Source organism: Talpa occidentalis, unplaced genomic scaffold, assembly GCF_014898055.3.
Source record: "Talpa occidentalis isolate TD23 unplaced genomic scaffold, MPIMG_talOcc4v2.1 talOcc4.11, whole genome shotgun sequence".
Classification (NCBI taxonomy): domain Eukaryota; kingdom Metazoa; phylum Chordata; class Mammalia; order Eulipotyphla; family Talpidae; genus Talpa; species Talpa occidentalis.
In genome coordinates, this window is record NW_023601104.1 from 47,587,923 (window position 1) to 47,612,122 (window position 24,200).

Here is a 24,200-nt window from a genome sequence, read left to right on the forward strand (position 1 = left end):
TATTACTTGATATACAAAAAAGCTATAATTATGTGTCAAGCTTCTTCTGTAGTGTACATAACTGAATTACACTGAAGATAGGATTGTCTGGTATTTTTCTATTTATATCCTTAATTTTATATGTGTACAGATATATTTAGCTTGTACTTTAAAAGTCACCCATACACTTAAAAAAATGTTAAACTGGTCAATTTTTACTTGCCACTTATACTTTAATTAGCTTTTAGAAAAAAAAAAAAAAACCCACCTATTTCAAATAGGAGACCTGCAGGAAAAAATACTATAGTTGAATACTTAACAATAAAACTGTTAGTGACGAGTATTCTAAGATGTCTTTTTCTTACTCCAACGCCTCTTTATAGGACATGGTAAAAATTCTGTATTCACTAGTTCATTTGGAAAGAATTGCCTTAAAATCATGTAATAAGTGTATTTCCTTTTTTTTGGTGAGAACATATTTGAATTATTTTATTTTATATAATTCTTACATCTTTTTTCATCTTTGCATAATGTATGCATATATTTCCTTTTTTACTGTTCTAGGATTATAACAACTGCTACCTAATATGAGACCTAGTATGAGATACTTTTAATTACTTGAATTCAACAAATTTTTTGTAATTAACAATACTTTTACTTAAATGTGCTTATGAAGATGGTTCCCAAGAAAAGTGAACATCAGCAGCAGTCTTTCTGCCCACCTATGACTATGCAGTTGCTCCTTTTCATCAACACTCTCTCTGCAAGGCAGCAGCCTTCCTGCCTTGCCTGTACCAAACTGGGCTTCTCTTTACTGACCTTCCTCAGCAGAGGCAGCTCTCCTCAAGGCCGCCCACCTGTGACTATCAGTCCTCTCTCTTAGCAAACCTGTCCCTTTTCAGGGCAGCCCTTTCTGCCCCTTTATGTCTATGCAAGTGTCCTTTATTCTTCTCTCCCATTTATAATAAACCTGCCCTTTTGGATTTAAAATAAAAAAACAGTGAACATCAGAACTCCTCTAGTGGGACTTCACCAAGAACTCTCCCCTCAAATGGAGGTGCTCGATTATCCCATACTACCTTGTACTGACAGAGCTATCATACCCCCTCATCCACCTGTGCACCACCTTTTCTCCCTTTATATATACACCAGTCCTAAATGAAATGGTTTACAACCAGTTAATCTACAAAAAAATGTTAACTGGTTAAAATAATACACTCCAGGAAACTTTTGAGGATTAATTTTTTAGTTCATGTAAAAGGAATGAATTGAAATTGCCTCTACACTACACAAAAACTTAACAGTATTGGAAGACAAAAACACTCCCCCTCTTTTAATGTTTTATTTTTTAAGATTTTATTTATGTATGCAAGAACTGGGGTGTAGGTCAGAGGTGAAAGGTGTTTGTAAAGATTCACCACAGAGTGGGGAGCAGAACAGGCAGATCTACTGAAATACACTGCTGAGTGGAGCAGCGGGCAAAAATGGAGAGATCTGCTAAGCTGTGTGGGTTAGCTCCCTGGCTGGGAATTGAATTCATGGTGCAGTGGCTGGCAGATAGCTGATAGTGCTGAGACTTTAACCCCTGCACCACCAAGGAGGCCCTCCCCCACTTTTTATAAGAAGCTGCAAATACAAATCATACAAAAGGACAATTTTCATTATTTAAATAAACAATGGCTACACTTAGCTGAGAGTACCCCGTAAAAATTTAAACCTAAATGAAATCCAGTCTCCAGTTATTAGCTCTTTTAAAAGATTTTTTTCTCTTTAATTTTATAAAGGACAAATTTGTGCAGTATCTGAGGTAACCTGGGAAGTTAATACTTCACTTAAAAGTTGCGAGAGCAGAAAGTATCACTTTACTAAATTACTATCATGTTTTTACAAGTGAACAGTCAAAATAAAAAACTAAAAGGGAGGAGAATAAGAATATTTTAAAAAATACTTATACCCCAACTTTAGCAGGCATATCTAAATTTCAAGTATGTTAGCTCATTTATAAACTTTAACACATTAAATGAAATGTATGCTGGTTTTCAGTGGATAACTTGTTGAAATATTAGAAAAGTACATGAATAACTAAATTAGAAAGAAGTTTGATTAAATAATGAGAAAGTCAACATATTTAAGTTTGCATATAAAAATATTTTTAAACTTTATGTACAAAGCAGTTATTTAGTAGTCAAATGAATCTATGTAATTTCCCATAAGTCACAAATGGAAGCACACAAGTAAAATGAAAATAAGACATTCTTTTTGCATACTTTTAGTCTCTTCCAAATGTTTAAATATAGAGAAAAATATAACCAAAGTAGGTAAGATAAAAATAAACATATATACTAATCTTCATTCAGCTTTAATACATTCTGAAAGAGATAATAAGAAGTCACATTTCAATTAAACAGTAATGATTATTGATTATTATTTTCAATAGCTGCCTGAAATAGTACTAGCTGTGGAAAAGTTAAAAAAAAAAGGAAAAAAATACTCCTTTTGTTTATTGACTCTTCAGTTCATAAAATCCCCAAAATTAATATTTTAAGAAAATTTTTGAAGTTTTACTGTTTTATCAACAGTAAGCATAACTGCTACTTGGAGTTTTATGGTAAATGAAAACTTTCTCTATATACATACAATGTAATTTTTTTTACAGTAGGTATTCAAGTAGAATTTTGTCACCTTTCTATTGCTACCTTTTAATTCCACTTGCAATTCTCTTCAAATAAAAAGGATGTTATTTATTGAAGGAAAAAGTTTTAAGATATTAATACTTACCAAATTTATAAAGACAACCTTTAATAAAAAATGCGGTTTATTCTTTGCTAAATTCTTTTTGTGGAAAAAGCTATGGCCAGATAGGAATGACAACACTATTAACTAAAAATCGTATTTAATAAGTAACAGGATATTTAAGGAAATGATTTACAACTGTATCTTTGTAGGAGGTTAATTTTTTGTTTGAGTTTCTAACTTATTTCGTTAAATTTTTAAATCCCCAAATGGAATGAAATTTAGAAAGGCATTCTTAAGTTGTTAATTATTCTAATCTTATTAGGATATCAATAAGCAGTGCAAAGTTTAAAAGAACAGCATAAAAATGAAGGACTCACTGAGAAATTATCTCCATTTCCTAGTTTAATGATGGAGAGTAAAGTATTGCACTTTATTATTCAACACAAAATAATGTAGCCAATAGTAACATACAGGTACACAATTTAATATTTATTATATGCATTTTATATACATTATTTTTCAACAGCTGTGTGTTAGCTAAGTGGTACAATCTTAAAAATTTGCTGATTCATAGTTTGTAAAACAAAAACCTTACAAAACTCATCAAAACTCGCAAACCGATCAGAAAAATTTTTTGGAAGACTAGAAAAAATACTTTATTGTCTTAATCATGCATTACACAAACAAAATCTTTAGTTACACCATAAAATTAAGCACATCTGAAAAAATAAAACAGGGATAACTAATCCAAACACAGCAGATTTCTGTATCCTGATTCAACTATTTTTTATCCTATTTGTAATGCAAATAAAGTTTTACGCCAAATATTTTTAAACAAGATAGTTTTGTTTGGAATCATGGTAAACCAAGATGTATATGGGGGAATTACCTTGGTTTGTACCTTAAACTATAAAATATTCCATTTTTTTAGTCTATTTTAGACTATTCAAAGAATTCCAAAATAGATATACAGGTTCCTTTAGCACATTAATAAAAGGATATAAAGACCGACAAAAAGTGAAATAAATAATAAGCTATTAGCAAGATGGATAATCCTTGATAAATAAACTTGTAAATACAGTAAGATGTACAAAATATCACATAGTGATAGGATGCCAAGATTAGCTTTTTTTTTCTTTTTAAGAGTTCATTTGGAGTACTAAACCCCATTGGTTTCATTTTAATACACTTAATAGTCCTTGGTTTATAAAGAAGACAAGTATGTGATGATGAAGATTTAGAATCTGTATGGAAGGACTTAGCTGAGCTGTATTAGGCAAAAGAAGGAAAAGGTGTGGTTACACGGCAGCGGGTCAGTGAGATCTCTGTGTTTTAGGGTTGTATTAATGCAGAAAAACTTCGATACAATCTTGAGCACTGTTGTGACAGGCTAAATATATAAAAAGACTTATAAAAACTAGAATTTTATCCAAACATTTTGTGCAACTAATGCTAAAATATTTTAAGTTAAATTTTCTTTTTTTTTTTTTAAAGCAAAATAAGTTTAAAAGGGAATCTGTGGCATTGAACTGATAAACAGAAGATCACTAAGAGATGAAAAAAAGCTACTCTTGGAGCTCACTTCCCCCCCACAAGAGCACCACATTCCTAACCCTAAGGCAGCACACAGAGTCCAAAATAAGTCTTTTTGTAAGATCAGACTCCACACTGGCTTAAAGATATCTAAAAAACAGACATATGCTCAGTTCATATCCATTATAGGCCACAAATACTGGAGTCCTTTTTTCGTCCCACAAAATACAGTAATTACAATTAAATTAATGAGCCTGACATTTAGATGTGATTTCTACCAACTTATGCCTGCCCCAAATAGCCTTCACCAGGTAGAGCACATGTAGTGTCATATCAGTAACAATTTTGATGGCAGTGATGCAGACCCTCTTTCTGTCCAAGTAAATCGGTTGTTAGGATGAGAGTTTGGGTTGATTCACACAAATACTTTAGCAAGGGCATCAGCCCCGGCACTGGCAATATATGCTTTTGATGGATGGAAAGCAACATCATAAATCGATTCATCTAATTTCTTCCTATGTACTGTTATTTCTTGCACACAAGTCTTGCTGTCTAAATTCCACAATCTAATAGAACAGTCATGGCCTGTAAAAAAAAACAAACAAACAAAAAAAACAAACAAACAAACAAAAAACAAATAAAGTATGTTATTGAGCAACAATTCCTTTAAAAAGTTTGTCAGCAATTGGGGAAGTTCAGACTTACTTCCAGACATCAAATAGATTCCATTAGGATCTACTGCTAGACTTGTAACAGCATCCAAATGAGCTACCATAGAATGGATCATTTTACCTAAATAAAACATAATAGAGAAGATTAAGTTTCAACAAATAGTTACTAACTCGAGAGATCAGAAACCATAACATAGGATCAACAAAAAGAGACATACACCTGCCTGCACAGTATTACTTAAGTAAAAAAACTTTTTAAACAATCACTATAGCAATAATACAAAACCACAACATAATCAAATATACAGAAAGTTCCTCTGAAAAACATAAAAAATCATATTACTTTCTGGCAGTACTAACACTTCTATGTTGAAGATAAAATTAAAGTCATCATTTTAAATCACATTTACTGGTTTCTCTTTAGTAGTAAAATTAACTGTAATATTAAAGATTCTTTTCTGCTATCCCAAGAATAGAAATCATTCAACATACTACCCTCAAATGCTTTGTCCAAAGTTGTTCATTTATCAATTTTAGAATCCATTCCCTTCAGTAATTCCGTTTAAAAAAATCCTGGATGTGGACCTCCCTGGTGGCACAGTGGGTTAAGCACCGCACTGTGAAGCAATACGCAGCCTCTGCAGCACAAATTCTATCCCCAGCCCGCCAGGGAACATTCCAAACGGCGCAGCAGACCTCTCCTGACTCGCCCACTGCTCCCCTCAGCAGTGTACTTCAGTCAATCTGCCTGTTCTGTTCCATTCCCCACTGTCTGTTCCCCTCTGGTAAATCCTCTCACCCCCCCGCATCTCTGGCCTGTACCCCAGCTCTTGTATGCATAAATAAATAAATCTTAAAAAAAAAAAAAATCCTGGAGGGCCTCCCTGGTGGCACAAGGGGTTAGGACACAACCAATGAAGCTACCCGCAGCCACTGCAGCACAAGTTCCATCCCCAGCCAGGGAGCTACCCACATGGCGCAGCAGACCTCTCCTGACTCACCTGCTGCTCCATTCAGCAGTGTATTTCGGTCGATCTGCCTGTTCTGCTCCCCACTCTGCCTCTGGTGAGTCCTCTCATCCCCCACACCTCTGGCCTGTACCCCAGTTCTTGTATGCATAAATAAATCTTTAAAAAATATATTAAAAATTTTTTTAAAAATCCAGGAATATGAAATGTTTCACTTCCAGGAAAATAATCTCGAAACTTGAGATTAAATACCAAACATCATTAGCTTCCCTTAAAATTTAAATCTATGGTCTCTCTTGATTCACAAATTTAGTTCTGACTTCACTCCTAAGAATCCTGTATCCACCAAATTTAACGTGTTAAAAAACAAAGAGTTCTTTCATACAAATAGCAGATCTATTCATTTTCAAGTTTAACTATAGCCATCCTGTCTGTGCACTAAACTAACTCTCATTTTCATGTCATTTTCAACCAACCTTTATCCACATAACCACAAAGTCACTTCAAAATGTGAGCTACCGGTGGTGCAAGGGGTTAAGACACAACCTATGATATTATCCGCAGCTGCAGCACAAGTTCAATCCTCAGCCAAGGGCTACCCACATGGTGCAGCAGACCTCTCCTGACTCGCCCACTGCTCCCCTCAGCAGTGTATTTCAGTCGATTTGCCTGTTCTGCTCCCCACTATGTCTCTGATGAATCTTCTCACCCCCCACTCCTCTGACCTGTACACCAGTTCTTATATGCATAAATAAATAAATCTTTAAAAAAGTGAGTTATCCCTTCATATTGGACCTTAGAGAGAGAGGTACTGGTAACCAGAATCATAAAGCTTCTAACTTCTCCTAAGAAGTAAGACCCCCACCCTCTTCACAAACATATACTTGTAGCTTCTCATATTTAACCAATTTCACTTTGGCCTCATGCCTCTGCTACCACCCATCCTTTCTTACCCTACCAAGATTAATTCATTCCTACTATAACTGAAGAACTAGAGGAAACATACAGACATCTGTTCTCCCTTCTTGGCACCTTTAAGCCCTTTGACTGGATAATCAATACAGTGGGCTTCTATAAAATGGATAGGACTGATATACAAAAGTAGTAGACTGGAAGGAAACTGCATGGGTTTGAATCCCTAGCTGGCAATTTTTCTCTGCTGTGTAATGGTACACAAACTAATGTCTTTAAGATTTCTATTTCAATTTCAATGTGGAGGTAACAGCACTGTATCTACTTTATAGAGTAATTAAGAGAACAAATATGTAAATATATTACTCAAATAGAACAATGTCTCATTTATAACAAGCAACATAATCTGTACTTTCAAAGAGCACAGGACATTTTGTTTACCAAGCATCAAAAACTGCTCAAAGAGTTCTGCTAGACAAATGTATTCACAACCAATTCAGAACCTTCTTCCTTTAACTCTTTTCTTGATATATACCTCACTTGTACTAACTCTCCCAGACTCACTCACTAGCTCTGCTTCTTGGGCATATTACATGTTAACTCAAATTCATACTTTTATCAAAATTTTAAAAGTCAAGCACCTTAAAGATCTCTCTGGAACTGTGGAAAATGGAAATTTAAAATCTAACAAATGTTCTCAATATATAAATCTTTGAAACATAAAGCCAGCTGACTATCCATTCTGTTCCACTTGTTCTAGTGAGTTAAAAAGAAACTGCATTTAAATGTTATTTGAACAAAGGTATCTTATGTAAGGCTCTTAAAGACTAAAAAATTTCTTGCCCTGTAATAACATTGCAACTAATATGTTAAGTTACTTATTCGTAAGTCTTTTAATATCCCTGGACTGCTTTAACTTCTTTTCAAAGAAACCTCCCTAGGTGTCAGACCTTTCCTGAAAGAGAGCAAGCAATATTTTATGTAATATTCTAGGTAATAACAGATGAAAGAGCTCCTTAAAGAAACAATTATATGGCCAAACTTAAATTTTATTTGGCTCCTATATAACTAAGTTTCTTTACAACAAGAAATACAGGGAAGATAACAATTTTTACTACATCATCATTTCATCCACTTACAAATAACTTTAAGAACACATTTGAAATGCCAAACACCAGAAAGACACCTCGCCTGCCACTAATTCAAAAGAGAATATGAAGGAAACTTTCAAATGGAAGGATTGATATTAAGTAAAATGACATATAAAAATAAAAGTTAGGCAAGACAATATACTGAAGGATAATGCTCAGTATACACTGTAAGGTGCTATATTAAATGAAATAAAAATCTTAGTTCAAATTGTTTAACTTGGCAATTTTGAAGCTGAAGTCACTATAGAAAATAGCATTTTTAAACATTTTAAATTTACTTATTATTAATATGGCTGAAAATAAGAATCTACTTACCCGTTTTATTGTCAAAAAACTTGATGTGTCTATCTTCGTGAGCAGTTATTGTAACAGGAAGTGTGGGATGACTTACTACTCTGTTAATATGATTATTGGATTGTAAACCTGAAAAGAAAAATGCACTAACATTCACACGTTCAATTAGAAGTTTGATATTAGACTTATGGACAACTAATCTTTGACAAAGGAGCAAAGAATATCAATGGAACAAAAACAGTTTGTTCAATAAATGGTGCTGGAAAACTGGACTGCTACATGCAAAAGAATGAAGTTAGATTACTACCTCACAAAATGATGCACAAAAACCAACTCAAAATAGACTAAAGAACTAGACATAAGACCTGAAACCATAAAATATATAGAAGAAAAAATAGGTAAAACACTACATGACATACAACTCAATAACATCTTTAAAGACACATAACCCAAAGCAAAGATAGTGAAGGAAAGAATAAACAGCTGGAGCTTCCCTAGTGACAAAGGGGGTTGAACATAACACTGTGAAGCTGTCCGCAGACTCTGCAGCAAGAGTGCGATCCCTGGCCAGACAGGGAGCTACCCACATGGTGCAGCAGACCTCTCCTGTCTTGTCCACTGCTCACCTCATCAGTGTACTTCAGTCAGTCTGCCTGTTTTGTTCCTCACTCTGTCTCTGGTGAATCCTCTCACCCTCTCCTCCCACACCTCTAAACTGTACCCCAGTTCTTGTATGCATAAATAAATCTTTAAAAAAAAAAAAGGTCAAGAGCATTGACTACATCAAATTAAAGAGCTTCTGTACAGCAAAAGAGACATTAACCAAAACAAAGACACACCCCACTGACTGGAAGAAAATTTTTGCACACAATACTAATGATAAGGGTCTGATCACAAAGATCTACAAAGAGCTGAGGAACCTCAACAAAAACAAAGTAAACAACCCAGTCAAAGAATGGGCAGAAGAGCTAAAAACACACTTCTCCCAAAGAGAAAATGCAAATGGCAAACAGGCATATGAAAACATGTTCAACATCATTCATAATCAGGGAAATGCTAATCAAAATCACAATGAGATACCACCTTATACCAGTGAGAATGGCATGTATCAAAAAAACAAGCAACAACAAATGTTGGTGAGGAAGTGGAGAAAAAGGAACTCTACTAAACTGCTGGTGGAAATGCAAACTGGCCCAACCAGTATAAAAAGCTGTATGGAGGTTCCACAAACTACTGAAAATGGAACTTCCATATGATCCAGCAATTCCACTCCTAGGTATCTACCCAAAGGACACACAAACAATTCAAAAGGACACCTGCACTCCTATGTTTATTGCAGCACTATTTACAATAGGTAAGCTATGGAAACAACCCAAATGCCCAAAAATAGATGACTGAATGAAGATGTGGTATACATACACAATGGAATATTAGCAATCAAAAAGGATAAACTGTGCCTCCCCAGTGGCCCAGCGGTTCAGCGCTGGGTTGCGAAGCTGCCTGCAGCCTCTGCAGCGCCGGTTTGGTCCCCGGCTGCTCCCTGGCCACTGGAGGAGGGTCCCGCATGGCGCACAGACCTCTCCTGCCGCCCGCTGCTCCCCTCAGCAGTGTACTTCAGTCCTTCTGCCTGCCCTGCTCCCCGCTCTGGCTCTGGTGAATTCTCTCACCCTCCCGTGCTTTTGACTGTACCCAGTGCTTGTATAAATAAATCAATAAATAAATCTTAAAAAAAAAACAAACCCAAAAACCAAAAAAACCCAAAAAAGATGAACTCATGTCATTTGCAGCAACATGGATAGAGCTGGAAGAGATTATGCTCAGCGAAATAAGCCAGAAAAAAAAAGAAAAATATTGGATGGTTTCACTTATAGGAGGAATGTACAGGAAGCAAACAGGGATCAGGAAAAAAAAATAACTACAATAAAGGAAAAATCAAAATCAAAAAGGCAACCATAGACCAGAGACATTCTGTAGGGGAGGAGGAGGGAGACAAGCATCAGGACAGGGGTGGGAAGAGCACAAGGGACTATGGTGATGGTGCACAGGTGAATTGGTGGTGGGAATTTCATGGGGGAAATCATATATTGTACAAAAATGAAGGATGATGTAATTTTTATATACATATATATAAAAGAACTTTATATTTTTATATATTTTTCATATATATACATATATATAAGAAGTTTGATATGAGCCTTCTTAGACTCACCAAAAAAAAAAAGTCAATAGAGTAAAACTTTTACACAAAACAAAAAGTCTCAGAAGCAAAATAAAACTTTTTTTTTTTTTTAAGATTTATTTATTTATGCATACAAGTGCTGGGGTACAGGCCAGAGGTGTAGGGGTAAGAGGATTCACCAGAGACAGAGTGGGGAGCAGAACAGGCAGACTGACTGAAAAGCACTGCCAAGGGGAGCAGCAGGTGAGGTAGGAGAGGTGTGTTGTGCCATGTGGGTTGCTCCCTGGCGGGGGAATTGAACTCATGCTGCAATGGCTGGCAATGGCTTGATAGGGCTGTCTTTAACCCCTGTTCCACCAGGGAGGCCCTAAAACTTCTTTTAAAAATAAATGTTGCATTGGTGGTGCAGGCGGTTGAGCGCCACACTGTGAAGTTCAGCCTCTGCAGCGCAGGTTCGATCCCAGCCTACCGAGGAGAAACCCACGTGGTGCAGCAGACCTCTCCTGTCTTGTCCTCTGCTCCCCTCAGCAGTGTATTTCGTCAGTCTGCCTGTTCTATTCCCCACTGTCTCTGGTGAATACTCTCACCTTCCTGCACATCTGGCCTTACCCTGGTTCTTGTATAAATAAATAAATCTTAAAATAAATAAATAAATAAATGTTTCAACTTTTACATTCTGTGATTAGGATGATCCTATGCTCCAGTTTAGAAAAAATTTAAAGTATTTTAATGTAGACTGTCAAGTAAATGTAATTTGAAATTCTTAGAAGACCCACAATAATTACTACTTATAGTAAACTACCCATAGAAGAATTATAAGCACTTAATGAAAAATTCATAACTGATAATTAGATGTTTGTAAGGAACTGCCCCCAAAGCTAGCAACACTAACAAAAGAGCCCAAAGAACTAGAAATAATGTTCTTTAGAGATGAGGCATTTTCTTTGCTACCAAGCTCTTAATATTTTATTAGAGATGAGGGAAAATAAAAAGCAATCTAAACAAAGGGGAAAAAACGTTAGACTTACAGTAAACCATTTCACATGTATTAAAAAGAGCTCTCAATTGAACTTTAAACACATTAAAAAAAAAAACACCCAAATGCCCAAACCATACATATGGTTACCTATGTAAGAGGAGAAAGGGAATAGGGCTGGGGAGACATCAGGAAAGATAACTGAGTAAAATCTGGTTCAAGACTTGATCATAGAACCGTTTAAACAATTTTACATAATTATAAAATGCTTTTTTAAATAAATAATCAAAAGAGATTAAAAGTAAATCGAACAAATCAACTTAACTACAAATCCAACTGGTAATAAAAGCACCATAAAATGTACTATTTCAAGTGACTTTAAAGCACAGTAATTAAACTGTTCATCCCTAATGGAATTACACAAAGTACAAACTATTATCAGTAATTAAACTAGAGGTGGTCATGTTGGTATTATTCTGAGATGATTGTATGTGTGCCATGGAATAAATCAAACGAGATCTAATGAGATCTAATGATAACTTTGCTGATTAGCATGGTTAAAATAAAGTTGAAATATAAAAATCCATGAGATAAATTTGAATTTGAACCAAATACATTTATATATTACTTTATTAGTTTTGTCTTTTTAAAAATCCATTTCTAGCCCTCCTAAATGATAAGCAACTCAAGAGCCAAGAAAACCATGAGAATCAAACCAATAGCTTAGAACTTTACATTGCAATCTCTAAATGGCATTTTCCACTAAAAGTAATTACGGCTCCTCAGAGATATGAGCACAAAATAAATAAGATGAACCTAGAAGATCTTTCTGCCATATTAAAAAGAAAATCATCAATGACAACCAGAGTCATGTCAAAAGGATTTAGGAATCAACTTGAATAAGCTCCAAATGGCCTAAATTGAAACAACCTGAGCAATAATAAAAATAATACCTGCCATGAATTGAAATATGTTAAATATATTTATATCTAAAAACATTATGATACTAAAACAACACCCAAAAGACTCACTGATCACCTTTAGAGGCTGTTAAGGAGCCAAGTCATTATTTTGAAAACTGGTAAGTAAAGTTGGGGAGGAGAGAGAGGGTGATAGTAATAAATAATTTATTTTGTCTTTTTTTTATAATCAATCACTGACTCTAGGGTAACCAAATTATTGATATAGGGGTATTAGGGGTATTCCATTTTACAGAAATATTCTAGTTAATAAATGAAGGACAGACTTAGAACATCACTTTTCAAACATTAATGAATTAAGAGCCATTAAAAAGACTAAAAAACCTAAGAAAAAAGATGAATGCTATTTATTTCTGATAAACAATAAAAGATGAACGATATTTACTTTTGATTACTGTGAAGCAGTCTTGCCAAAAACATTCACCATTTTCAAAAAGAACAGTAAAAACACTGAAACTGAATTTCAAATTTTCCAATCCTAAAATCGAATAGTCAAAACATTAATATTAACTAAAGATTCTACCCTTCTGTTGTATAATAATCCTTTTTCAAGGTTTCCCCCAAAACCAAGAAAACTTACCAGAATCTATCTGTGATGAAAGTATCACCAATGACTGCGATGTTTCTAAATCATAAATGACGGTATTACCAGTGTTGAAAGAGGTCACCATATGAGCTGGATCACAGCCTATGAAGTCAACTGAAGTCGGTATTCCATGCTCTGAAAGAAGCCCAGAAATACAGTATAAATACAATTTTTTTTTTTAGATCTCTGCTTTTTCTACTAAGAAAAAGGAATTCAAATATTCTTGAAACTTTAATAATGCAAAGGAATGCAACTGTGCTAGGATGATGAGATACAACAGGTAATTCTTCCTTATTTAAAAAGTTTCTCTAACATTCTAATTACCATTACAAGAAAAATAAAGAGAGGGCCTTCCTAGTGGCACAGAAGTTAAAGTCTTAGTGCTATCAAGCTTTCGCCAGACACTGCACTGGCCAGGGAGCTAACCCATATGGAACAGCAGACCTCTCCTGCCTTACCTGCTGCTCCCCTCAGCAGTGTATTTCAGTAGATACGCCAGGTCTTCTCCCCACTCTGCCTCTGGTGAATCCTCTGACCCACCACATCTTTGCCCTACACCCCAGTTCTTATACACATAAAAAAATAAAAATCTTTAAAAAAGAAAGAAAATAAAAATAAAGAGCGATCTAAGAGTAGACATGTGCAAAAATTGTTTGTTCTCCAATGCATTTTCTTCTAAGGAAGAGAAAAAAAAATCCTATGAGTGTTCTGGCCCCTGTGACAATTTTATTTCTTACAGCAAAATGATGAACATTCTCACATCATTGTCTTGGGAGACTATTCATTTGTTTGAGACCCATAATAAGCCTAATCACATAGCTAACACAAGTAAAATTTTTGGATCTAAGAACATGAGGTTTAGATGATGAAAAACACTGATGCAGTACTTTTTACAGCAATTTCTCTTGTTACTATATTAAATTCAACTGGCCAGATCAATGCATAACTAGGTAAAATCTGAGGTCAAGCAATTACCTGGATGAAATCAGGTAAGAATCCAAATTAATTTTTACCTCAAAAGCTTGGGTAACTAAAAAATTAGAATCACTAATAGGTCAAAGAAAGTCAACAGAATTAAGCACACCATTCATCTAAAATGTTTTTAAACAATACATTTAAAAAATTTTTTTTTTTACTAAGGTAGAACTGGATTAAACACTGTATATGATTCAGAGGCATAGGCTCACACCTCTTCAGATGCATATCACTCCACACACAACAAAACATTTCTTACTAAAAAGATCTGATTTTAAAAAATAATCTAAAAATATTATTTGGAAAATGAGATGAATACGTGTGTGCACGCGCACACATGCATATGTGTAAATGTCAAAAGGTAAATTGATTCAAGCCTTCTTTGAAAGGAAGGATTTTTAAATAGGACATGTTCTGGAAAAGGTTAAAAAGCACTGATTTACAGGATATACTTACTTGATTATTAAAAATAACTGCAATAAAATGATTATCACAGCTTTACAAAATTCTACAATGTATCTGTTGGAGTAGTCAAATTAAAAACATTAAATGAATGAAACAAGCTCTTTTCAGAGAAGGAAAAGTTACTTACCCTTGTCTCCATTGTAAGTGCAAATACATGGCAATTTTTCTTGTGGATTCCATAACCTAACAGTGCCATCTGCTGAACAAGACAGTAACTGATTTTTTATGCCACTATATGCAAGACCCCAGACAGCATCTGTATGAGCAACTAAAGTGCCAGCTAGAACATTTGGCTCTGGAAAGAAACAAACAAACAAAAAAGGTTAAAAGAAATCTTTTTGCATATAAAGATAACTTACCATGTAACTAAGTCATAAAGATTACATGTAAGAAAATATTTAGGGCTTTCCCAGTGGCACAGCGCTGTGACGCTGTCTGCACCTCTGCAGCATGGGTTCGATCCCAGCTGGCCAGGGAGACACCCACATGGGGCAGCAGACCTCTCCTGTCATACCCGCTGCTCCCCTCAGCAGTGTATTTCAGTCAGTCTGCCTGTTCTGCTCCCCGCTCTGTCTCTGTGAATTCTCTCACCCTCCTGCGCTCTGGCCCGTACTCCAGTTCTTGCACAAATACAGTAAATCTTTAAAAAAAAAAAATTTAGTGGTCATAAAAACACAAACAAGTGTACACAGTGGCATCTCTAAATGGTGGAATTGGGGCCTCCCTGGTGGCAGAAGGGGTTAAGTCTCAGCACTATGAAGCTATCAGCAGCCACCACAGCATGAGTTCGATCCCCAGCCAGGGAGCTACCTGCATGACGCAGCAGACCACTCCTGTCTCACCCACTGTTCCCCTCAGCAGTGTACTTCAGTGACTCTGCCTATTCTGCTCCCTACTCTTTCTCTGGTGAATCCTCTCACCCTCCTGCGCTCTGGCCTGCAACTCAGCTTTCATATACATAAATAAATCGTTAAATAAAAGAAGTAGTGGAATTATGGCTATTTTTATCTCCCACCCAATATTTTCTCCTATTTTTCACAATATCTCATAAGGAACATATACTTCAAAAAAAAAAAACAAAAAAAACAAAACAGCTTTATTAAATCACAAGGAGAAACAACCTCATAGAATGGCCTGAATAATCAGACCAGAAGAAACAAGTGTTGATGAGGGGTTGTGGAATAAAACCCTGGGAGACTGCAGGTGAACAAAGACTTATGTACACTGCAGCATTATTTACAAGCACCAACATAAGAAACAACCTAAATGTCCAATGACAGATAAGTGAATGAAGATGTGGCGTGTATATGTACGGACACACACACAGGAATACTACCTCTCTATACAAAGGATGAACTCTTGCCATTTACAACATGGATGAACTAGAGAGGATTATACTAAATGAAGTCAGGAGATAAAACACAAATACCAGATTATTTCACTCACATGTACAAGATAAAATACCACAGGACTTTGTCCTCTCTTCTTATTCTACACAATACATTCTCCCTATGTTATATCATCCATTCTCACAGCTCGATATTGAGATTACCCACTTGATACTGATATATCATAACATGCCTAAAAAATGAATGTACCACTTTATATCTTCTCACAACCATTGTACCCTCATTTCAATAATGCTAACCATTACACACTCAGTCGCTTCTGAAAAAAAAGCAAAAGTAGTGACAATAATATTTTGAAAGTTGTGGGTTTGCTGGGCTTAAAGGACTGCTTAAGCTGCCGTTCTGGCTATGCAGTTTGGCCTTTTCAGTACAAAGTCCATTTGGCCCAATCAATCAATCAATCAATCACCTAAACTTAAAAGAATGCAAACTACCAACCCTGCAAAGGTTCCTCTCAAGTTAAACAAGAGCAGGATGCTTAGTTCCCTGGGACAATGAGTATACATCACGAAGCATGACAAGGAACACCTGGGAGCCATAGACTGCTATGTAACTTTGCATCCCAGAGACTGATCAGTGAAATACCTTGCTAATAAGATCAAAACCAAGCTTAGATTAACGTAAGCATAATTCACTTCCTTGTAACTTTTTTCTCTTTGTTCTCCTGCTCTGAATAAGTGACTCTGTAAAGTCATGAAGTCAATAAAAAGGCCAGGTTTTGCCTTCTTAGCAGCATCCTGGCATAACAGCTTGCTCCACACTCCCGTTTCTTTGACAGTGTGGTGTTGCCTGAAGCAACAGAATGTCATGCTAATAATTGTATAACCCTGTGAATATAGCAAAAATTACTGAACTGTATACTTCAAAAGGGTGAATTTTGGGCCTCTCTGGTGGCGCAAGGGGTTAAGCACCCCACTAGGAAGCAATCCGCAGCCTCTGCAGCACAAGTCCAATCCCCAGCCGGCCACGGAGCAATCCACATGGTGCAGCAGACCTCTCCTGACTCCCCCTGCTGCTCCCCTGAGCAGTGTATTTCAGTAGATCTGCCTGTTCTGTTCCCCACTCTGTCTCTGGTGAATCCTCTCACCCCATGCATCTCTTGCCGGTACCCCAGCTCTTGTATGCATAAATAAATCTTTTTTTTAAAAAGGGTGAATTTTGTGACATAAATTATCACAAAGCTATAAAAAATATCAAATTTCACTCTTCCATCACTTCATTGATTCACTCAATTGATTATGTGTATTCTACCATACTCAATTTATCTTGAATCCATTTTTCTCCAACTGCTCTACTACCACTTTTCTAGCACTCCAACACTGGCAACATCATCTCTTACCTACTCAATCACTACATCACAACCACACTGCAACACTGCATTGATACTTTTTCTCTACTTTTGGTTGCCCCATCCATTTGCCTTCCAACACTCATAGCCACCTTTTAAAATTCTGTTTATCAGGGGGCCTCCCTGGTGGTGCAACGGGTTAAGAGGCAACCTATGAAGCTGTTTGCAGCCTCTGCAGCACAACCCACTGCTCCCCTCAGCAGTGTACTTTGGTCAATCACTCTGTCTCTGGTGGGTCCTCTCACCCTCCACACCTCTGGCCTGTACCCCAGTTCTTGTATGCATAAATAAATCGTTAGAAAATAATAAAATAAATTTCTATTTATCAGGTAACTTCCTAGCTTAAAACTCTATACTAAAAAGATCCCTTCTAGGCCTCCCCAGTGGTGCAGCGGGTTGAGCACAGTGCTGTGTAGCTGTCCACAGCATCTGGAGCACAGGTTCGATTCCCAGCCGGCCAGGGAGATTCCCACATGGTGCAGTAGACCTCTCCTGTCGCCCACTCTGCCTGTTCTGTTCCCCACTCAAGTCTCTGGTGAATCCTCTCACCCTCCCGCACCTCTGGCCTGTACCCTACCTAGTGTATAAATAAAAAATAAATCTTTTAAAAAAATAATAAAATAGAAAGTTCCCTGCTGTGCCTCGCAAATGTTGATATCAAATTTGTATGCAATGAAATGAAGAGCACTTGGATTCTTTTCAAATGAGCCTACAAAAGACCACTGTTTATGTAGCCATTATCATACTACTGAACATTCATTTTTATAATTATAAACAATGCTACTATAAATATATTTGAAGAAATGTGCAAATACTTTGATAGGTTAGACTTCTAAAAGTGATATTTATGAGTACATAATATCTTTTCTTTCAATTAAATATCTGCCCTCTAAAAAGTTGTGCTGGTTTACACCTTTACTGTGCCCATTTGATTTTTTTTCAATCATTTTTGTTAAGGTAACAATACTGTCATAAAATTTACAAATATAAGGTTCCACTTCAACAGCTGTATGTTCCCATACCACACCCACAACCAAGGTATTTATAGTCCTCCACCATAGTGCACTGTGCCCCATCTGCCTAAGCTCTCAATTGTTCCCTTTCTCCACTGGTAGCCTCAACACTTTTGGTTAGATTTCTAGGATTTGTTTATGGTCTAGTTTCGTTTGACTCTCTATACTCTACATACAAGTGAAACAATCCAGTATTTCTGTTTCTCCTTTTGGCTTCTTTCACTTAGCATAACAGGTCCATCCATGTTACAAATGGCCAGTGTTCATGTTTTTTGTTTTTGTTTTTTTTTTTAAAGATTTATTTATTTACTTATTTATACAAGCACTGGGTACAGTCAGAAGCGCGGGAGGGTGAGAGAATTCACCAGAGCCAGAGGGGAGAGCAGAGTAGGCAGAATGACGAAGTACACTGCTGAGGGGAGCAGCGGGCGGCAGAAGAGGTCTGCGTGCCATGTGGGACCCTCGACTGGCGGCCAGGGATCGAACCGGCACTGTAGAGGCTGCGGGCAGCTTCGCAACCCAGCGCTCAATCACTGCACCACCGGGGAGGCCCCATCTTTTTTTTTTAAAGCTAAGTAGTATTCCATTGTGTATGTGTGTCTATCGATATATCTATCTCACATCTTATCAACTCATGTGTCCTTGGGCACTTAGGTTGCTTCCATAACGTGACTATTTTAAACAGTGCTACAATGAACATATCCATTCATATATCCCTTCAAATTAGGGTTTTTGCATTTTTTAAAGATTTAATTATTTATGCATACAAGTACTAGGGTATAGGCCAGAGGTGTGGGAGGGTGAGAGGATTCACCACAGACAGAGCGGAGAACAGCATAGGCAGACTGATGAAATACACTGCTGAAGGGAGCAGTGGGCGAGACAGGAGAGGTCTGCTGCGTCATGTGGGTATCTCCCTGGCTGACTAGGGATTGAATTCGTGCTACAGAGGCTGCAGATAGCTTCATAGTGCTGTGCTTACCCCCTTGCATCACCAGGGAGGCCCTAGAGTTTTTGATTTTTCAGGTCAATACCTAAGAATGGAATTGCTGGATGGTTTGGTAGATCTACTTTTAAAATTTTAAGAAAATTCCAAACCATTTTCAAAAGTGTTGGATCAGTCTACATGTACATCAACAATGTATAAGGGATCCTTTTTCTCTACATCCTCATCAACACTTGTTGCTTCTGGACTGTGATATGGGCCATTCTCACAGATGTAAACTGGTATCTCACTGTGATTCTGATTTGCATTTCCTGGGCAGTAAATGATTACTGAGCATATTTTAATATGTTTATTAGCCATGTGTATGTCTATTTAGCCTTTCTGTCCATTTTGGAATTTTTTTTTCTTTTCTTTTTGTTAAGCTGTTCACATACCTTTATAGATCTTGAATATTAGCCTCTATTCACTTGACAATGTGCGAATATTTTCTCCTATTCAACAGGATGTCTTTTCATTTTAATGACAGTTTCTCTTGCTATTTTGAGTTTTTTACTTTAATGAGGGACTATTTGTTTCTGTTTCTCTGTGGTTGGAGTACAATCCCTCAATACATCACTGAGGTCAATGTTGTAGAGTTTTGCATGTTTCTTTCATTTATTTATTTTTTAAAAAGATTTATTTATTTTATACAAGGACTGGGGCACAGGCCAGATGTGTGGGAGGGTGAGAGGTTTCACCAGAGACAGGGCGGGGAACAGAACAGGCAGACTGACGAAACGCACTGCTGAGGGGAACAGCAGGAGAGACAAGAGAGGTCTGCAGTGCTATGTGGGTCCCTCACCGGCCTGCTGGGATCGAAGTGGCACTGCAGAGGCTGTGGACAGCTTCACAGCGTGGCGCTCTACTGCCTGAGCCACCAGGGGAGGCCCTGCGTGTTTCTTTTAATGTATTCTATGGTTTTAGGTCTAAGATATCCAAGTCTTTAATCTATTTTGAGTTAATTTTTGTATATTGTGGGAGATCATGGTATAGTTTCATTCTTTTCCACATGGCTGTACACTTTCCTAACATCGTTTGTTGAAGAGATTTTCCTTTCCCCAATGCATATTCTTAGCTCCTTTGTTAAGTGTGGGTTTACTTCTAGCTCTCAATTCTACTCCATTTGTATAGACACAAATTGGTATTTTAATTTCATACTGTTTTGATTTCCTTTGTAGTATAGTTTGAAATCAGGAGTGTGATGCCACCATTCTTCCTTCTTTTTGTCAGAATTGCCTTGGTTATTGAGTGTCTTTTGTGGATCCATACACTGCTCAGTAATGTTTGCTCCATCTCTTTGAGGAATGCCACTGAAACTTCGGGATTGCATTTAATCCATATATTGCTTTGGATAAAATAGTCATTTTAGTAACATTAATTCTTTCAATCTATGAGCAGGGTGTATCTTTCCTTTCCTTTTCCTTCTTCTATTTCTTTTAACAATGTCTTCCAGTTTTTACTCTACAGGTCCTTTACCTCCTTGGTATTTAATTCTCTTTGATGCAATAGCAAGGGGGTTCTTTTCTTGGTTTCTTTCTATTCATCTTCATTATTTGCATAGAAGAATGAAATTGATTTTGTAGCCTGCCAATTTACTGTAGTGATTTATTGTTTCTGATAGTTTTTTAGTGGATTCTTTAGGGTCTTCCATGTATATTGTCATGTCATTGCAAATGATAATCTTTACTACCTCCCCCTAATTTCGAGTCCTTTTATGTATTCCTTGTCTGACTGCTCTAGCTAGAACTTCCAATAACATTGAATAGCACTGGTGAAAGTGGACACCCTTGTTTAGAACTCGATCTCAGAGAAAAAGCATTCACCACTGAGTATGTTGTTAGCTGTGAGTTTGTCATACATGGCTTTTATTATACTTAGATATGTTGCTCTTACCCCCATTTTCTGAGGATTTTTATCATAAATGGATCTTGAATCTTATCAAATACTTTCCATATATCTACTGATAAAATTACATGATTTGCTCTTTCCTTTTTTTAATATGATGAATGATACTGATCAATTTTCAGATGTTTACCATACCCCCTTGCATCCCTGCAGTAAACCCCACCTAGACATGTTTACTACATATTGAAGGCATTAATGCTAAGATTTTGTTGAGGACTTTTGCATCTATGTTTATCAGGGATATTGATTTGTGATTTCCTTTTATGAAATGTCCTTGCCTTTTTTGGGGGGAAGGGGAGAAGAACTGGGGTGTAGGATACAGCTGCTGAGGGTGGGGGTGAGAGGATTCATCAGAGACAGAGTCGGATGCAGAACAAGAAGATTTACTGAAATACACTGCTAAGGGGAGCAGTGGGTGAGACAGGAGAGGTCTTCTGTGCCATATGTGGGTTAGCTCCTTGGCTGGGTATCGAACTCAGGTCATAGTGGTGATAGCACTGAGATTTAACCCTTATGCCACCAGGGATTCCCACCATGTCTTTTTTTGGTGTCATGTAATGTTGGCCTCAAAAATTGCATTTAGTAGCATTCTCTGTGCTTGTATGTACTTCAGAGAAGTCTGATATAAGCTTGATGGAAGTACCTTTATAGGCTATCAGCTTTTTTCCCCTAGCCACTTTTAATACTCTGTCTTGAACTAGTGGAAGCTTCACAACTATGTGTCATGGTGTAGGTCTCATTTTATTTAGATAATCTGGTATTATTCTAGCTTCATGGACTATTTGTTTCTATAGTCTTCCATTATGTATTTCTGAAGTACATATACTATTTTAGTTTAAAAAATTATACCTTATATTAAATTTTATTCTTTTTTTGGTAACTGGAACTGAAATTAATCAATATTTTGATTAGCGTAGTTTAAAACCTTTGGACACCAGAGAGAAAAATACCAATTTTCAGGCTTAAATGTTCATGCCATAATTCTTATTTTTTTCTCATTAATAAAACAAATTACTAGTAAATGGAAAAACTGAGTAGATTAAACATGTTTTCTCCATTCACGTAAAAAAGTACATTTTAAACCTTTTACTTACCATATGTATCATATGGATCCACATTAGGACTAGGCATATTCCACCACTGGATGGTTGCATCAATACCACCACTAAAACATTGTTCTCCATTAGAACTAATAGCTAATGATAGAACAGGGCCACTAGTATGGAGAAAAAAAGGAGAAAATTACTTATAAATTCTAAACTCACATCCCCACTCCCCCAAGCTCTGAATTTATGAAGTATCTAAACACTATTAAGGTAAACATAAAATCTTGAACAGCAGTGATATCTTCTAATAGAATTATTAATGAGAACATTCAAATAAAATGTCTTCTTTAGTATAAAACAAACATTGTAAGAAAATTACAAGGTTTGAGAATAAATAGTAGTTATTAACAATTATGATAGGTAATTAAGTACTAATTCAATAAAACTTACATGTGGGCCCTAAATGTGTAGATAGGCTCTACATCTAAAGAGGCACTCCTAAAAGAGGGGGAACAAAAAGGGTAGGAGAGAAGAAGGCCATTAAATAACAATAAATCACTGGTGGATATTTAAGAGTCACAAGATTAAAGGAGTGCATAAAAGATAGTGAGCCATAAAGAATAATTACTTATTAACAAAATTGGAAAGGAAAAAAACACAGGTTAACATTAAAATACTTGCTTTTTGGCAGGAACTGTTTTTTGCAAGTTCCAAAGTTTAAGAGTATGGTCCTCAGAGGCAGTAACCAGCACAGGTTCTACAGGATGAAAAGCTAATGCCCGTACTCCATCAAAATGACTACGTAGTGTATACTTGGGGTTCCATGTCTTTCGAAAGGCATCTTTATTGGCAGGCAACTAAAAAGAAAGGAATGTAATATTCAGGGGTGAAAACAGTAAATTGATATGCCTATGGAGTTTCTGTTTGCTTGTTTTGGTGTGTTTAAAACATATATTTAAAAATGCTTTGCTAACCATCCCAGTGGAAATTTAAAGTGCCCTAAAAACTATGAAAAATCTTTACCCTTTAATAGGAACTAAGAAGAACCATTTCATTAGCTTTCAATTCAAATACCTAGATCAGAGAGTCCCTTAATCTGTTTTACCTAGTCATCAGGCTAAACCTAAATTCCTATTAACTGTCCTATGAGAACAGCTAAGAAACTAAAATGCTGCAAGACTTAAATGAAAATGAATTAAATAAAGTACTATCAAAAATCCAGGAGAATAATATTAACAGTACAACTGTCATTCAGAAAATTGCACATGAAAAATTTAAAGGCAGCAAGTTAAGATTTTATCTTCCAGATGTCTGAAAAAAAGAAACTTAAGGAATATTTTCATTAATAGTGATATTAATATTTTTTATCTTTCACCTTCATTTCTCCATCTGTAAAGATAGGCTGTGAAGCCACATCTAAAGTAGTTGTAAGTTTACTAGAATTTACTTACTTATAAACATTAAACATATTAATGAGAATAATCCAGCCCATCAAGGTTGGTATCTCTAAAAATACTAATATAAGCATAAAATGTAGAAAAGGGGGATTTTTAATAAAACTTTAAAAATGCTGAAAAACTATGAAAGCACTAGCATAAAAATCTAAATAAGAATAGTTAGCTCTCAATTGAGTGTTTACAAAATATTTAATCCAAGACTAGTTTTACCTCTAATACTGCCTTCTAATCCTTTCTTTAAACCTCTCCCCATCCTCAAATGATTACAATACTCAGGAAATGGCAAGTTAACATTAACAGTATCCTTAAAAATGTGTTTTTTATGTATTATTCTGAAGCAAATAAGTGATTCTAGCTGTCCAATTTTTTCTTGTTAACACCAATATGGCTTAATTTGAGTAGATAATTAAGACATGACTACTCAAGATAACTTTATTCACCAATATTTTAAAGTAATCAATCACCCCAAACTCCCAGCTAATCCACCATAATACTTAAGAAAAATTTATATAAAACACAAAAAAAGTACTTATGAAAGATTGTGTGTCACTTCACATCAATATACTGACACGCTTAAACTTATCTTTTCCATGCACCTTGATATTAATTCTTTTATAAGTGTTTCCAAAAAA

The 24,200-nt window shown here is 36.0% G+C and overlaps 1 protein-coding gene across 2 annotated transcripts in view; it reads right to left on the reverse strand.

The window, feature by feature from the left end:
* Positions 1-2,875: 2,875 nt before the first annotated feature.
* STRN3 (striatin 3) overlaps positions 2,876-24,200 on the reverse strand; it is an 83,334-nt gene continuing 62,009 nt past the window's right edge. The window contains exons 10-17 of one of the 2 annotated variants that reach the window (XM_054689666.1): positions 22,793-22,968; positions 22,562-22,609; positions 22,160-22,281; positions 14,533-14,700; positions 12,960-13,100; positions 8,266-8,373; positions 4,954-5,040; positions 2,876-4,833 (exon numbers count right to left, since the gene is read on the reverse strand). In XM_054689666.1, coding sequence (XP_054545641.1) covers positions 4,664-4,833; positions 4,954-5,040; positions 8,266-8,373; positions 12,960-13,100; positions 14,533-14,700; positions 22,160-22,281; positions 22,562-22,609; positions 22,793-22,968 — 1,020 coding nt within the window. In that variant the 3' untranslated portion in view covers positions 2,876-4,663. The remainder of the gene's footprint in view (positions 4,834-4,953; positions 5,041-8,265; positions 8,374-12,959; positions 13,101-14,532; positions 14,701-22,159; positions 22,282-22,561; positions 22,610-22,792; positions 22,969-24,200) is intronic. The other variant, XM_054689672.1, reaches the window with a different exon arrangement.